General features: G+C 43.2%; 1 protein-coding gene across 2 annotated transcripts in view; it reads right to left on the bottom strand.

Annotated features, from left to right (window-relative positions):
- LOC134344862 (erythroferrone-like) overlaps positions 1-17,139 on the bottom strand; it is a 127,924-nt gene that overhangs the window by 11,290 nt on the left and 99,495 nt on the right. For both annotated transcript variants that reach the window (XM_063044976.1, XM_063044974.1), the window contains exon 7: positions 13,572-13,650. In XM_063044976.1, coding sequence (XP_062901046.1) covers positions 13,572-13,650 — 79 coding nt within the window. The remainder of the gene's footprint in view (positions 1-13,571; positions 13,651-17,139) is intronic.

Below are 17,139 nucleotides of genomic sequence, written 5' to 3'. Positions count from 1 at the left end.
TTGGGAAATGAACCTGGTCAGGTGTCAGATCTCTCAGTGGGATAGAATTGTGAGTGATTACAATTCTATTTCCTTTACCATAGCATTGGAGAGGGATAGGAACAGACAAGTTAGGAAAGTGTTTAATTGGAGTAAGGGGAAATATGAGACTATCAGGCAGGAATTTGGAAGCATAAACTGGAAACAGATGTTCTCAGGGAAATGTACGGAAGAAATGTGGCAAATGTTCAGGGGGTATTTGCATGGAGTTCTGCATAGATACGTTCCAATGAGACGGAAAGGATGGTAGGGTACAGGAACTGTAGTGTACAAAGGCTATTGTAAATCTAGTCAAGAAGAAAAGAAGAGCTTACGAAAGGTTCAAAAAACTAGGTAATGATATACATCTAGAAGATTATAAGGCTTGCAGGAAGGAGCTTAAGAAAGAAATTCGGAAAGCCAGATGGGGCCATGAGAAGTCATTGGCGGACAGGATTAGGGAAAATACCAAGGCATTCTACAAGTACGTAAAGAGCAAGAGGATAAGACATGAGAGAATAGAACCAATCAAGTGTGACAGTGGGAAAGTGTGTATGGAACTGGAGGAGACAGTAGAGGTACATAATGAGTACTTTGCTTCAGTATTCACTACGGAAAAGGATCTTGGCAATTGTAGGGATGAATTACAGTGGACTGAAAAGCTTGAGCATGTAGATATTAAGAAGGAGGATGTGTTGGAGATTTTGGAAAGTATCAAGTTGCATAAGTCACCAGCACCAGACAAGATGTACCCCAGGCTACTGTGGGAGGCGAGGGTGGAGATTGCTGAGATTCTGGTGATGAACTTTGCATCATCAATGGGGACAGGAGAGGTTCCGGAGGATTGGAGGATTGTGGATGCTATTCCATAATTCAAGAAAGGGAGAAGAGAGAGCCCAGGAAATTATAGACCAGTGAGTCTTACTTCAGTGGTTGGTAAGTTGATGGAGAAGATCCTGAGAGGCAGGATTTATGAACATTTGGAGAGGGATAATATGATTAGGAATAGTCAGCATGGCTTTGTCAAGGGCAGGTTGTGCCTTACAAGCCTGACTGAACTTCTTGAGGATGTGACTAAACACATTGATGAAGGTAGAGCAGTGGATGTAGTGTATATGGATTTCAGCAAGGCATTTGACAAGGTACCCCATGCAAGGCTTATTGAGAAAATAAGGAGGCATCAAATCCAAGGGGACATTGCTTTGTGGATCCAGAACTGGCTTGCCCACAGAAGGCAAAGAGTGGTTGTAGATGGGTCATATTCTGCATGGAGGTTGGTCACCAGTGGTGTGCCTCAGGGATCTGTTCTGGGACCCCAGCTCTTCGTGATTTTTATAAATGACCTGGATGAAGAAGTGGAGGGATGGGTTAGTAAATTTGCTGATGACACAAAGGTTGGGAGTGTTGTGGATACTGTGTAGGGCTGTCAGAGGTTGCAGTGGGACATTGAAAGGATGCAAAACTGGGCTGAGAAGTGGCAGATGGAGTTCAACCCAGATAATTGTGAGGTGGTTCATTTTGGTAGGTCAAGTATGATGACAGAATATAGTATTGATGAGAAAACTCTTGGCAGTGTGGAGGATCAGCGGGATCTTGTGGTCCCAGTCGATAAGACACTCAAAGCTGCTGTGCAGGTCGACTCAGTGTTTAAGAAAGCATATGGTGCATTGGCCTTTGTCAATCATGTGATTGAGTTCAGGAGCCAAGAGGTAATGTTGCAGCTATATAGGACCCTGGTTAAACCCCACTTGGAGTACTGTGCTCAGTTCTGGTCGCCTCACTACAGGAAGGATGTCGAAACCACAGAAAGGGTGCGGAGGAGATTTACAAGGATGTTGCCTGGATTGAGGAGCATGCCTTATGAAAACAGGTTGAGTAAACTCAGCCTTTTTTCCTTGGAGTGACAGAAGGTGGGAGGTGACCTGATAGAGGTGTACAAGGTGATGAGAGGCATGGATTGTGTGGATAGTCAGAGGCTTTTTCCCAGGGCTGAAATGGCTCACATGAGAGGGCACAATTTTAAGGTGCTTGGAATGGGCTGCCGGCGATGGTGGTGGAGGGGGATATGATAGGGTCTTTTCAGAGACTCCTGGACAGGTACATGGAGCTCAGAAAAATAGAGGGCTATGGGTAACCCTAGGTAATTTCTAAGGTTAGCACATGTTCAGCACAGCTTTGTGGGTCGAAGGGCCTGTATTGTGCTGTAGGTTTTCTATGTTTCTATGTGTCTATCTGTTGGATTAAGGCACAAAGGCAACCTTGTTTATTTTCTTCTGACTCAGTTGGTTTGGTGGAGGTGTGAAAGAACCTTTTCTGCATTGATTTGTGGTCAGTTTGTATCAAAGTCTTTTTGGTCTTGCAGTCTCTAATATTGGGAGTGTTCAACAAGGGAGAAATTACATCATTTCAAAGGGAATTGACAAAGGATATGAACAATGCGTAATTGGGATCACAATTGATAGATTGAGAAGAGAACTTGAATTATTTGAGGAGCAATCGGCCAGATGACCCTCTTGCAGATTGCATGTCTATGACTCTATGACTTTGTCTGTGGCCTGATTTCAATGATTTTCCAAGCAAAAGATTCATAACTGGACATAATCATTCTTTAGACAATTATCTTAATAAATTGAAAAGTATGGATGGCAGACCACTGATTTTGACATGCTGAACGTTTATCACTCACATCTCCAGGAAATATCTTATGTTCACCTCAATATGGAAAGATGTGTAACATGGGAGAGTCTACCAACATTTGGACAGAAGATTGCAGAAATAGTTTTTACATTTCATTTGGTTTCTCCTGTCTTACACATTATCAGAGCTCTTTCCTTCTGCTTCTCCTTCCCTCCCTCTTTCCCTGCCTCTGTATTTGCTTAAAATCAGTCAATTTTTCTATTATCCATGCAAGGCACAGATTTGAAACACCATCTGTGTCTGACCTGGTGAGTGTTTCATCATAAGTTGTTTATGTGTTAAGATAATACAGCAGATGTGACACCCAGCCTTGGTCAGAGATTGTTCAATCATTAATTTTGATTTGCTCCTATTTCAAACAAACTTACTCAATATTTCATTTAAAATAATTTACGTTTAGTTTATAATGGAAGAGAAGCACAGCTGCACTGTCTGATGAATATTGATTACATAAACGCGTTTAATTTATTCTAGCGATAACGAAACAGCAGATTTATTTTGCTTCCAACTAAACAATCAAGAGAGTGAACACCTTCTTATTGAGAATCAATGAATTATGCTACAATCGTACATTCATCTGTAGATCAATTTTAGTTTAATACTATTGAATAAATAAAATGTTCTACAAATTCCTGAGTCTCATGTGGTGTAAATATAAAAAAAAGAGTAGATTACTCAGTTCCCAATCCTGCTCTGCCAATCAGGTCGTTCATGATTGATATTCATCTTAGCTTTATCAGCCAAGCAATTAGTTTCTTGCCTCATTCCCCAATGTTACACAGCTTTCCCTATTACATCGACTGTATATTCATTTCCATGGATGCTGCCTGACTGCTGAGTTCACAGAAACATAGAAAACCTACAGCACAATAAAGGCCCTTTGGCCCACAAAGCTGTGCTGAACAGGTCCCTACCTTAGAACTACCTAGGCTTTACCCATAGCCCTCTATTTTTATAAGCTCCATGTGCCTATCCAGGAGTCTCTTAAAAGACCCTATCGTTTCCACCTCCACCACCACCGCTGGCAGCCCATTCCACGCACTCACCACTCTGCGTAAAAAACCTACCCCTGACATCTCCTCTGTACCTACTTCCAAGCATCTTAAAACTGTGTCCTCTCGTGCTAGCCATTTCAGCCCTGGGAAAAAGCCTCTGACTATTCATATGATCAATGCCTTTCATCATCTTGTACACATCTATCAGGTCAACTCTCATCCTTTGTCGCTTCAAGGAGAAAAGGCCAAGTTCACTCAACCTGTTCTCATAAGGCATGCTCCCCAATCCAGGGAACATCCTTGTAAACCTCCTCTGCACCCTTTCTATCGTTTCCACATCCTTCCTGTATTGAGGTGACCAGAACTGAGCAGAGTACTCCAAGTGGGGTCTGACCAGGGTCATATATAGCTGCAACATTACCTCTCGGCTCCTAAACTCAATCCCGCAATGATGAAGGCCAATGCACCGTATGCCGTCTGAACCACAGAGTCAACCTGTGTAGCAGCTTTGAGTGTCCTATGGACTTGGACCCCAAAATCCCTTTGATCCTCCACACTGCCGAGAATCTTACCACTAATGCTATATTCTGCCATCATATTTGACCTACCAAAATGAACCACCTCACACTTATCTGGGTTGAAATCCATCCACCAGCATCTTGCGTGTGTAACTTTGGATTTCCAGCATCTGGAGAATTTATTTTGTTGATGTTGGTAACCGTTTCTCTGCGTGTTAAATTACTGTCTATAAAGTTGCAATTGCCAATTATGATTCTCTTGGAAAATCAACCCAAGTCATCAGAGGAGGGAAGGATTAGATGACTTGTAATGACCCTTGTGGGCAACTAGATTGCTAACAATCTCTTGAGTTTTCCTAAAAAAAAACAAAGATAACGTGCATGTGTGGAATAAGACTCTAAGAGTTTCTAGATTTATCCCTGGGTTGCCTGGGGACATCAATAAAAGAAAAGAGAAAGATCAGTAGAGACTGAAGGAGTGAAGGTAAAGGCAGGATGCTACAATCTTTTCATCTATTAAATGGTCCCTAATATACCTGTAAATGCATGAGTTTAATATGTGGTGAAAGCTGATGGTCCTTAGGAATGGAGAATGGATTTCTTATTTTCTTTGCACAATTCCTAAAAATACAAGTGTGATATTGACGTTCTTAAGAAATGCTACATTCAAACCTATTTTCATATTTGACACTACATCTCAAGTATACTGCTTCTTATCATTTCAAATCAGCAATATGTGGTTGAAACTGAAGAGCGGGCACCTGAACCTAGAGTGTCTTTTGAAACCAGGACATGTTGATCTTAGCAACACACACAAAATGCTGGAGGAGCTCAGCAGGCCAGGCAGCATCAATGGAAAAAAGTACAGTTGATGTTTCGGGTCGAAAACCTTCAAAAGGACTGGAGAAAAAAAAAGCGGAGGAGTAGATTTAGAAGGTGAGGTGGGGAGAGGAGCGGAGAGATAAACACCAAGTGATAGGTGAAACCTGGAGGGGGAGGGATGAAGTAAAGAGCTGGAAATTAGATTGGTGAAAGAGACAGAAGGCCATGGAAGGAAGAAAAGAGGAGAAGGAGCACCAGACGGCGGAGATGGATGACCAACGAGATGAGCTGAGAGATGGAAAAGAGGATGGGAAATGGAGAATCCCACTTGTTCTGGCGGAAGGCGCATAGACGCTTGGTGAAGCAGTCTCCTAATCTACGTTAGGTCTCATCAATGTACAGGAGGTCACACTGGGAGCAGCAAACACAGTGATTCAGAGAACTATGTACTGGACGCGGAGGCTGGTGGAGTGGTAAGTGATTGCTGGACGCGGAGGCTCCCTACACAACTCCTTGTCCATTTGTCCCTCCCCACTGATCTCCCTCCTGGCACTTATCCTTGCAAGCGGAACAAGTGCTACCCCTGCCCCTACAGCTCCTCCCTCACTACTATCCAGGACCCTAAACAGTCCTTCCAGGTGAGGCTACACCTCACCTGTGAGTCTCTTGTGATCATTTACTGCATTCAGTGCTCCTGGTGTGGCCCCCTGTACATCAGTTAGACCCAACATAGATTGGGAGACTGCTTCACCGAGCATCTATTCTCTGTCCGCCAGAACAAGTGGGATCTCCTAGTAGCCACCCATTTTAATTCCACTTCCCATTCCCATTCCAATATATACATCCATGGCCTTCTCCACTGTCGTGATGAAGCCAACTTAGGTTGGTGGAACAACACCTTATATTCCACTTGGGTAGCCTCCAGCCTGACGGCATGAACATTGATTTCTCAAATTCCAGTAATGCCGGCCAATTCCACCCCCACTTTTCCAGTTCCCATCCTCCTTTCCCTCTTTCACCTCATCTCCTTGCCCACCCATCACCCCACTTTTTAAATCTACTCCTCAGCTTTTTATCTCCTGTCCTGCCAAAGGTTTTCGGCCTGAAAACATCGACTGTACTGTTTTCCATAGATGCTGCCTGGCCTGCTGAGTTCCACTAGCATTTTGTGTGTGTGTTGCTCAGATTTCCAGCATCTGCAGATTTTTTTCTTGTTTGTGACATGTTGATCTTAAGAAGGAGGAGCTTTCATGTGTTTTGAAGAATATTAAGGAAGATATGTTGTCTGAGCCAAATAGGAATTATTTCAGGATGAGAAGGAATCAGGGAAGGTTTGGGTGCAACCCCCAAAAGGGACCACCGAGATGCAGAGAAATTATGGTGTGCAGACTAGGGAATACGGAGTGGGTGGTGTTACTAGGGGAACAGGGAATAGCCTGTCTAAGTACCCAGTGACTATCAGAAGGGAGAGATTGTATGTCTTCCTACCTTACAGAATGGCAAAGTAGTGGATGCTGACGGCAGTGGAGATGATAGCAGTCGATGTGAGATCCTACATCACGCTCCTCTGGATGACCTATGAGGATACGAACCACACTAATACTGCGGACTGCTGGGTCTGCATGAGGGCACCATCTATGCCGTTGATATCAATCCCATTTAATGAACAAGAATGGGGTTGTTGGAGAAACTTGTCCAAAGTGTTGGGTTTTGGCATTCCATTTTGGGGGAAGCCTGGAGGGAGTAGTCTATTCCAGCCAACCTCGCCCCATACTATGGGAATGGCCTTAAAGAACTTCAGTCTCAGTTCTTGGTGGAGTAAGTACTTCAAAGGCTGGTACTTCCCTATTTAAGATCTGTCTAATCTCAAAGTCCGGACTCAGAGACTAATCCCTCTGCCAGCTGGAAAGGGGAAGGAGTGTTGGGGCAGGCAGTATGATGAGCACAAGTTCAACCAGTCAGTGGGGCAAAGTGAGTGTGAGTGGGAGCAGTATCCTGGGAAGAGGCAGAAATGTTCTGGATGATAGTCCTTCCCCTGTATGGTGTGGCCAGGCTGTCCCAGGAACTAATACGCCTAGCCAAAGGGACTGAGACACCGGCCAATGACACGGCCACAGAGCCCAAGCATGCAGAGGATGCACTGATCAGAGTGTCGGATGAGATTACGGCCATTCGGATGGTGGCCTCCCAACATTGGATGGCCCTGCTTGTGGAGAAAGGTGGCATCTGTGTGGTGATTGGTCAGGTATGCGAAGAGTCTGGGAACGTTCCTCAGCTCATACCCAACTGCCAGTAAATAAGATCAGGAAAGTGGGGGGGGGCCCAATATCTACCATACCCCTGGGGGAAGTTGGTGATCTATTGAGGTGTTGGGACGCTGGTGGATTACTGTAATACACTGGGTTGTAACTGGTGGGCTGATAATTCTGGGTATTATTGCGTTATGTTTGGGTGTACTATAATGGAGCATCTATAAGCTGAGTGTCACAGTGTTGTGTCTTTCAAGGGTGGAATGTTGCAGTGAGTGTCTTAACTTACTTGCTCATCAAAAGCCGCTCCCCCATGGGAGATGGATACTGGCCCGAGTAAGGAGCTTTGCAGCCCCTCCCACTAGCTGATGGCATCACGGCACAGGTAGAGTTTAAGTGTGGCACGCGCGAACTATGTGGCCTCTTTTTGCTCTTGGGTCATCGTGGAACAGGTAGATGAGGATGCCACAGGAACGGTAGACAGTGGGGGAGTGCTGCAGTAAAGAGGGCCCAGGTGCATAATTTAGAAAAGTTTTTGCCACCGTGTGTATGATTAGTGTCGGTTTTGTTCTGCAACAGATGTAATCTGGATTTCAGTGCATTAGTTATAAGAAGTTGGACTGTTCTCTTTAGAGTGTCAGACATTGGGAAGCAAGCTGAGAGAACTACACAAAACAACGAGAGCCATTGATGGGGTAGATAGTCAGTCTTTCTTTTTCAATCAGAGTGAAAATATAAAATACTAGGGAGTATGGTTTGAGGAGAGAGGGAGAAAGCTTAAAGAATGTTTGTAAGTAAGTTTACACAGTCTGATAGGTGCCTGGAACACAGTACCTGGGTTGTCAGTAGATGCAGATACAACAGCAACATTTATGAGGCATTTAGACGTGTGAACAGGTGGGGAACAGAGGGATATGTACAGGGAGATAAGATAGTTTAGATTAGCATCATATTCAGCACAGATGTGGTAGGCTGAATGTTCTGTTGTGTTGTTTTATGCTCTAAATATGGACACAACCCATGGTAGATTTGAAACTGAGTCACCAGGGAGCCAGGCAACTGAGCCTTTTCTATTACTGTATTAGAATTTATCCAGTTAGCTACATTTATCACATATACCACAAACAGTCACAAAACAAAGATGAATATTGAATGTCAAAATTCTGAGCATTGAAGGAATGCACAGAGAGATTGGAGGCCAGAAATTTGAAATGTGGGGATCAGGAAAGACAGCAAGTTGGAGGGAGTGTGGAGGTGGCAGGTAGGGTGTAATTGAAGTGAGTGCAGTTTGGAAAGTGGTGAGAAGGAGACTGGGTGGTGAGGAGAATGGGAGAGATATTGAAATTGGTAAGGGACACAAACAAAATGCTTGGATTTCCAGCATCTGCAGATTTTCTCTTGTTTGTGATGAGACTGGAAAGGTTAAAGATTTGCAGAAGATGTTACTAACTTGTTAGAGTTAATGGAGCATGGAATACGCACAAAATGCTGGAGGAGCTCTGCAGGCCAGACAGCCTCCAACCTGATGCAACTTCTATATTCTGTCTGGGTAGCCTCCAACCTGATGACATGAACATCGACTTCTTGAACTTCCAATAATTGCCCACCTCTCTCCTTCAGCAATGCCCATTCCTGTTTCCCTCTCTCACCTTATCTCCTTACCTGCTCATCACCTCGCTCTCATGTTCCTTCCCCTTTTCTTCTTCCATGTTCCTCTATCCTCTCTTATCAGCTTCCCTCTTCTCTAGCCCTTTATCTTTCTCACCAATCAACTTCCCAGCTCTTCATTCACCCCTCCCATCTCCCAGTTTCAACGATCACCTGCTACCTTGCACTTCTTCCTCCCTTCCCCCCACCTTCATAGTCTGACTTCTTCCCCTTTCCTTTCCAGTCCTGAAGAAGTGTCTTTGCCCAAAATGTCAACTGTTTACTCTTTTCCATAGATGCTGCCTGGCCTGCTGAGTTTCACCAGCTTTTTGTGTGCATTAGTTTGGATTTCCAGCATCTATAGATCTTATCGTGTTTGTGGAGGATGGAAAATTGGAAGAGAGGAAATTGTAGAATGATGGCGATCAAAAGAGATAATCTGAGAGTGAAACACAAGGGAAGGGGAGATTAATACAGTGAAAGCTGGAGAGAAACAGGACTGAAGAGGCAGAAATTGTGGATTGACATTGTTCAAAAAGAGAAAAAGATCAGAGAAAAAGATAGAGATCAGAGGTAGGTGGAGATCTGGATATCATGAGGCTGAGATAAGTGGTAGAGATAAAAAATATTGAGAGGAGAAATGAGTTGGGAGAAAATAAAATTAAGACTATTGAAGATCAGTCTCCATACTAAGGAAACAAATTCCTCAGTTTTCTACCTTTTATTTGGAATTCTTTTGTGCATGCGTTATTGTTCTATCGATGAAAGACTGTCTGCAGCAACAACCCAAATGGGAAAACACCTTGAATTAGGAACTATATCTCTGATTTATGGATTGGTAAGGTGGTTCCGATGATCATCGGTGACATATTGTGGACTGCAGACAATAGTTCTAAATATACTATTAAATATACCTCTTTTGAATTACTCTCAATGGAATCTGCAGCATGTAACTTACCTTTAGGCAATGTACATTTAAATCAACTTAATAATCTACAGATCTCATGATCATCTGAAGAAGGTCTCAGCTGAAGAGGTTGATTCGGTGCCTTTAAGTGAACGAAGGTTCATTGCCATGACTGGGAGCGAGATAGGAGGAAATTCCAAGCAAGGATGAAACGCAGAGGGGTGCGATGTTCTTTGTCCAGCATCTTGTTGGCAAATATGCAGTCACTGGAGAACAAGACTGAGGACCTGAGAGCAAAATTGTTGCTTTGAAGAGAAATGAGATCCTATAGCATCCTCTGTCTGACTGAGACGAGCTTTTCTCCGGGTGTGGCAGGTATAGTGATCAAACCCAAAGGCTCCTCGATTTACAGAATGGACTAAGCTGCTGATTTGGAAAAGGGGAAGGAGGAGGTGAGCTTTTTATGATAAACTCTCAGTGGTGCTCCGATGTGGCAGTTTTGTCGAACTCATATTCCCTTGACTTCAGACACCTAATGGTCAAATACCATCCATTCTATTTACCTAAATAGTTCTCATCCGTGATCCTGACCTCAGTTTACATACCACCAGTGGCCGACTATAATCATGCACTTGTGATACGACATGATGTGTCTCCAAACAAGAACCAGTCCATCCTGATGCATTTCAAATCATAATTGGAGACTTCAATCTGGCTTTCTTGATGAAAACCCTGCCCAATTACTACCAACATATAATCTGTAGCAATAGAAGTTCCAACACACTGGACCACTGTTATACTAAGATAAAGAATGCCTACCATTCCATGCCCAGATCATGTTTCAGTAAATAAGATCACTTGACTATCCTTCTCCTGCCTGCATACAGGCAGAGGCTAAAGAGCAAAGCTCCAGAGATTCGGACTACAAGAGGTGGCTACAAGAGGCAGAGGTGCTGCTATGGGATTGCTTGGAGTCAGAGGACTGGCTGTGTTCAAGGATTCATCTGTGGATCTGAATGAATACACCACAGTTGTAATGGATTTTATTAAAACAGCTGTGGATGAATGTGGCCCACAAAATCAATCCGAGACTTCTCCAGTCAGAAGCCCAGATGAGCCAAGATATCCAATATCTGCTGAGGGCCAGATCAGAGGCATTCAAGTCTGATGACCAAGAAAATTAGAAGAGGTCCAGGCATGATCTCTGGAAAGCCATCTCATGGGCGAAGCAGCAATTTCAGACAAAACTTGAATCAACAACTGTTGTGGCGCCTCTTATTAAGTCAAATCAAGCAACACAGGAGACAGTAAGCTTCATTTCAGATGTCCTCAATACTCGCACTGACCGTCAAAACATGGAGGAACCATCACAAGTTCCCACATCCCTTGACGATTCTATGATTTCAGGGTCTGAAGCTGATGCACAAGCAGCCTTCAGAAGGGTGAGCCCATGAGAAGCATGCAGCTCAGATGGGATTCCTGGCCAGGTGCTTAGGACATGTGTTGATCAACTTGCTGGTGCGTCCACTGCGATCTTTAACCTCTTGTTTCACCAGTGCATGATACCCACTACTTCTAGCGGGCTTCAATTACGTCGATGCCCAAGCAGAGTCTGATAACCTACCTCAATGACTATCACCCAGTAGCACTTACATCCACAGTAAAGTAAGCAAAGGCATCCATTAGTCTTGCGAGACCATGGATCTGCGCCTGGAAAATCTTCACTCTCCAGGGCGCAGGCCTGGGCAAGGTTGTATGGAAGACCAGCAGTCGCCCATGCTGCAAGTCTCCCCACTTCACGACACCAATGTTGTCCAAGGGAAGGGCATTGGGACCCATACAGGTTGGCACCAGTGTCATCGCAGAGCAATGTGTGATAAAGTGCCTTGCTCAAGGACACGACACGTTGTCTCGGCTGGGGCTCGAACTCACGACCTTCAGGTAGCTAGTCCACTGACTTAACCACTTGGCCACATGCCCACATCCACAGTGATGAAGTGTTTTAAGAGGTGGGTGATGAAGTATTTAGTGATTTAGAGAAGTGATTTAGATCTGCTCCAATTTGCCTACCTGAGCAACAGGTCCACAACAGATGCCATCTCACTGGCTCTTCACTCAACCCTAGAACATCTGGACAGCAAAGATGTATACGTCAGGATGTTCTTTATTGACTACAGCTCAGCATTCAATAATATTATCCCATCAAAACTAATCAATAAGCTCCAAGACCTTGGCCTCAATACCTTCTTCTGCAACTGCATTCTTGATTTCCTCACTTGCCAATTTGAATTGGCAAAAACATCTCCTCTACTATCTCCATCAGTACAGGTGCACCACAGGGCTGTGTGCTTATCTCCCTGCTCTACTCATTTCACACCTCTGATCTGAAGGAGGTTAGCACTTTAAATTCCTAGGTGTTATTATTTTGGAGGACCTGTCCTGGGCCCAGCATGTAAGTGCAATTATGAAGAAAGCACGGTAGTGCCTCTATTTCCTCAGGAGTTTGCGAAGATTCAGCAGGACGTCAAAAACTTTGACGAACTTCTGTTGATGTGTGGTGGAGAGTATATTGACTGGCTGTATCACAGCCTGGTACTGAAACATCAGTGCTCTTGAACGTAAAATCCTACAAAAAGTAGCGGATATGGCCCAGTCCATCACAGGTAAAGTCCACCCCACCACTGAGCCCATCTACACAAAGCGTTATTGCCGGAAAGCAGCGTCCATCATTGGGGACCCCCACCACTCCGGACATGCTCGCTTCTCACTGCTGCTATCAGGAAGAAGGTACAAGAGACTCAGGGCTCGCACCACCAGGTTCAGGAAAAGTTACTACCCTTTAACCATCAGGCTCTTGAACCAAAGGGAATAACTTCGCTCAACTTCACTTGCCCCATCATTGAAATATTCCCACAACCAATGGATTCACTTTCAAGCACTCTACATCTCATGTTCTCAATATCTATTGCTTATTTATTATTATTATTTCTTCTTTTTGTATTTACACAGTTTGTTGTCTTCTGCGCTGTGGTTGAATGCCCTAGATGGGTGGTCTTTCATTGATTCTGTTATGGTTATTATTCTATAGATTTATTGATTATGCACACAAGAAAATGAACCTTAGGGTTGTATATGGTGCCATATATGGACTTTGATAATAAACTTGCTTTAAACTTTGATTCAAACTTTTGAACTTTGAATCTACTGAAGCTAAGCCTTACCTCAGAGTGGAATGAGGTATTCACCTTGACTAACATTTGTTGGCTTTTCAGTATCTGAGCTAATCCATTGTTCAGTTTATCTAATATATACTGTACATGCACAGTTAGATGAAGAAACAGGATCAGTTTTCCAGTTTTACTTCTGTGTACAGGCACAGAGCTGATAGTGACATATGCTGTGCATGGACTATGTATCTCAGCATCCCAGAGCAATACAGCATGGAAACATTCCCTTCCACCCATCTCATCCATGTACCAAGATGACCATTTAAGCTCGTACCATTGTGTTTTGGCCCGTTTCCTCCTAACCCATTCACATCCATGCACCTGTCTGTCTTTTAAAACCCTATAAGAATGAATAGTTTATTAATGTGGTACTGATGTGATCATCTGATACGGTGTGCTGACTGTATTTAATTTAGAAATCCACAGCTTGTTGTTTGATTATAAGAAGCGGATTTCACAACCCAAGGTGAGTTCTTGATTCAGTCTCTTACCTGCAAATAGAGGGTGCCACTGACAAACATAGTAAATATATGACTGCTGCTACCCAGGCCATTGACAGTTTCCAGAGACCTGTAAGACAGACAGAGAGACTCACTCTATTTGCTGTGATTTTAGAAGAGTATTTGTCAGTGAATAGCTAGCTCTGTTCCTCATTCTGTGCAAATCATCTCCAGTTTTCCCAATGTCAAGGTTTGTCCTGCTGTATTAATCAAAACAAGGTACAGACTGGGAAGTGGCTTTGAAATAGTATACGTCATTGTTCCAAAACTGAACACTGGAACTTTATTTTGATTTGATAAAATCTCTCAGCATTGGTGCAAGGGTTGAGGTGGTGATGCAGATATCTTGTTCTAATATATAATTCCCAGCACAGAGGGAGATTAGTCCCCTCTGCATCTGTATCAGTGCTGACACTTTCACCAAAGCCCTCCAAACACGTTGCCCATTACTTTCCCTTAATTTTTTTAAATCAACTATTGATCAGATTCCAGTCCCATATTTTGAGGACCTTACAGTAACTTTTTAACAGATTCAGTTTTGTTGCTCCATGGACTCAATATCTCTTATGTGCAAAGTGGGGACATTGTATTTGCAAGCATCTACGCTGGTCTAGTGTGTGCTATGTCTGCTGACTTTATGTTATATCTGCTGACTTTGCGATGCAATCATATAGATATACCTTTCATTTATCCTATCTGATGCAGTACACAAAATAATGATTTATGGAAATTCTGTGGTTTTATTGTCAGTGATTAATGTTAAATAGCATTAAATAGTATTAAATAATATTTATATTATTTGTAATTTCATTGTAGTGCAATAAAATGAGATTGTTTAATATAGCAGTAAATGGTGTTAAAACATTTTTAATGATGGGACAATATATACATTATCACTATACTGTTATAATGCCGCACCTTTGTACACCCCTGACATTAATATTGAATAGTTTTAAATATTACCATGGTAGCCCTGGTATGGTTGTAACACAAAATACTTACAGTTTAGTATTTTGTCTGTGTGCTAGTGTTGAGTGATAATACTAAGCTTGCATGGCTGTAATGGAGCACTATTGTACAAATATTATGCCCTTCTCAAACTTCCTCCTTTGAAACTGTCCTTATAAACTGCTTCCCAAGCCAAGTATTTAAACACCTCACCCTATGTCTTCTACCGTAGCTTTGAGCCAGGTGTCATCTGAATTTGGTAAAGCACTCTGGACTTGCACCTCAAGATCACTCAGTACATTAGTGCTCCTAAAAGACCTGTCATTACTGTATACTTTTCTCTTACATCTCTTCTAGAAATGGATCAGCTCATACTCATCCAAATTAAACTCCATCTTCCATTTCTCAACGCAAATTTCAAACTCTATATTCTGCTGTATCTGTTGGGAATCTTCCTCACTATCCACAATTCCACCCATTTACACACCATCTGCAGACTTACTGATTAGAATATCTACTCTTTTGTCCATATCATTGCCATAGATTACAAACAACATAGGCCTGCACTGATCCTTGGACAACACCACTAGTCACAAATCTTTAGTCAGAAAAACATTTCCTCAGCACTATAACCAATTCTACTTTGGATCTACTTTACCACTTCATCTTGGGTCCCATGTGACTTAACCTTCTGGACTATCCTACTATGAGAGACATTGTCAAATGCTGTAATGATCACATAGATAGAAGAACATCCACTGCCCTACCCTCATCAATCATCTTTATCACTTACTCAAAAAACTCATTCAAATCTGTGAGACAGGACAGGATAAATTTGTGAGACCCACAGAAAGCCACACTTATAGAAACATAGAAACATAGAAAATAGGTGCAGGAGCAGGCCATTCGGCCCTTTGAGCCTGCACCGCCATTCAGTATGATCATGGCTGATCATCCAACTCAGAACCCTGTACCAGCCTTCCCTCCATACCCCCGACCCCTTTAGCCACAAGGGCCATATCTAACTCCCTCTTAAATATAGCCAATGAACTGGCCTCAACTGTTTCCTGTGGCATAGAATTCCACAGATTCACCACTCTCTGTGTGACGAAGTTTTTCCTAATCTCGGTCCTAAAAGGCTTCCCCTTTATCCTCAAACTGTGACCACTCGTTCTGGACTTCCCCAACATCGGGAACAATCTTCCTGCATCTAGCCTGTCCAATCCCTTTAGGATTTTATACGTTTCAATCAGATCCCCCCTCAATCTTCTAAATTCCAACGAGTATAAGCCTAGTTCATCCAGTCTTTCATCATATGAAAGTCCTGCCATCCCAGGAATCAATCTGGTGAACCTTCTTTGTACTCCCTCTATGGCAAGGATGTCTTTCCTCAGATTAGGGGACCAAAACTGCACGCAATACTCCAGGTGTGGTCTCACCAAGGCCTTGTACAACTGCAGTAGTACCTCCCTGCTCCTGTACTCGAATCCTCTTGCTATAAATGCCAGCATACCATTCGCCTTTTTCACCGCCTGCTGTACCTGCATGCCCACTTTCAATGACTGGTGTATAATGACACCCAGGTCTCATTGCACCTCCCCTTTTCCTAATCGGCCACCATTTGGATAATAATCTGTTTTCCTGTTTTTGCCACCAAAGTGGATAACTTCACATTTATCCACATTAAATTGCATCTGCCATGAATTTGCCCACTCACCTAACCTATCCAAGTCACCCTGCATCTTCTTAGCATCCTCCTCACAGCTAACAGTGCCGCCCAGCTTCGTGTCATCCGCAAACTTGGAGATGCTGCATTTAATTCCCTCATCCAGGTCATTAATATATATTGTAAACAACTGGGGTCCCAGCACTGAGCCTTGCGGTACCCCACTAGTCACTGCCTGCCAGTCTGAAAAGGTCCCGTTTATTCCCACTCTTTGCTTCCTGTCTGCCAACCAATTCTCTATCCACATCAATACCTTACCCCCAGTACCGTGTGCTTTAAGTTTGCACACTAATCTCCTGTGTGGGACCTTGTCAAAAGCCTTTTGAAAATCCAAATATACCACGTCCACTGGTTCTCCCCTATCCACTCTACTAGTTACATCCTCAAAAAATTCTGTGAGATTCGTCAGACATGATTTTCCTTTCACAAATCCATGCTGACTTTGTCTGATGATTTCACCGCTTTCCAAATGTGCTGTTATCACATCTTTGATAACTGACTCTAGCAGTTTCCCCACCACCGATGTTAGGCTAACTGGTCTATAATTCCCTGGTTTCTCTCTCCCTCCTTTTTTAAAAAGTGGGGTTACATTAGCCACCCTCCAATCCTCAGGAACTAGTCCAGAATCTAAAGAGTTTTGAAAAATTATCACTAATGCATCCACTATTTCTTGGGCTACTTCCTTAAGCACTCTGGGATGCAGACCATCTGGCCCTGGGGATCTATCTGCCTTTAATCGCTTCAATTTACCTAACACCACTTCCTTACTAACATGTATTTCCCTCAGTTCCTCCATCTCACTGGATCCTCTGTCCCCTCCTATTTCCGGAAGATTATTTATGTCCTCCTTAGTGAAGACAGAACCAAAGTAATTATTCAATTGGT

Source organism: Mobula hypostoma, chromosome 4, assembly GCF_963921235.1.
Source record: "Mobula hypostoma chromosome 4, sMobHyp1.1, whole genome shotgun sequence".
Taxonomy (NCBI): Eukaryota; Metazoa; Chordata; class Chondrichthyes; order Myliobatiformes; family Myliobatidae; genus Mobula; species Mobula hypostoma.
Note: the sequence above shows the minus strand (reverse complement) of the source record. Positions and strands in the feature narration are given on the sequence as shown.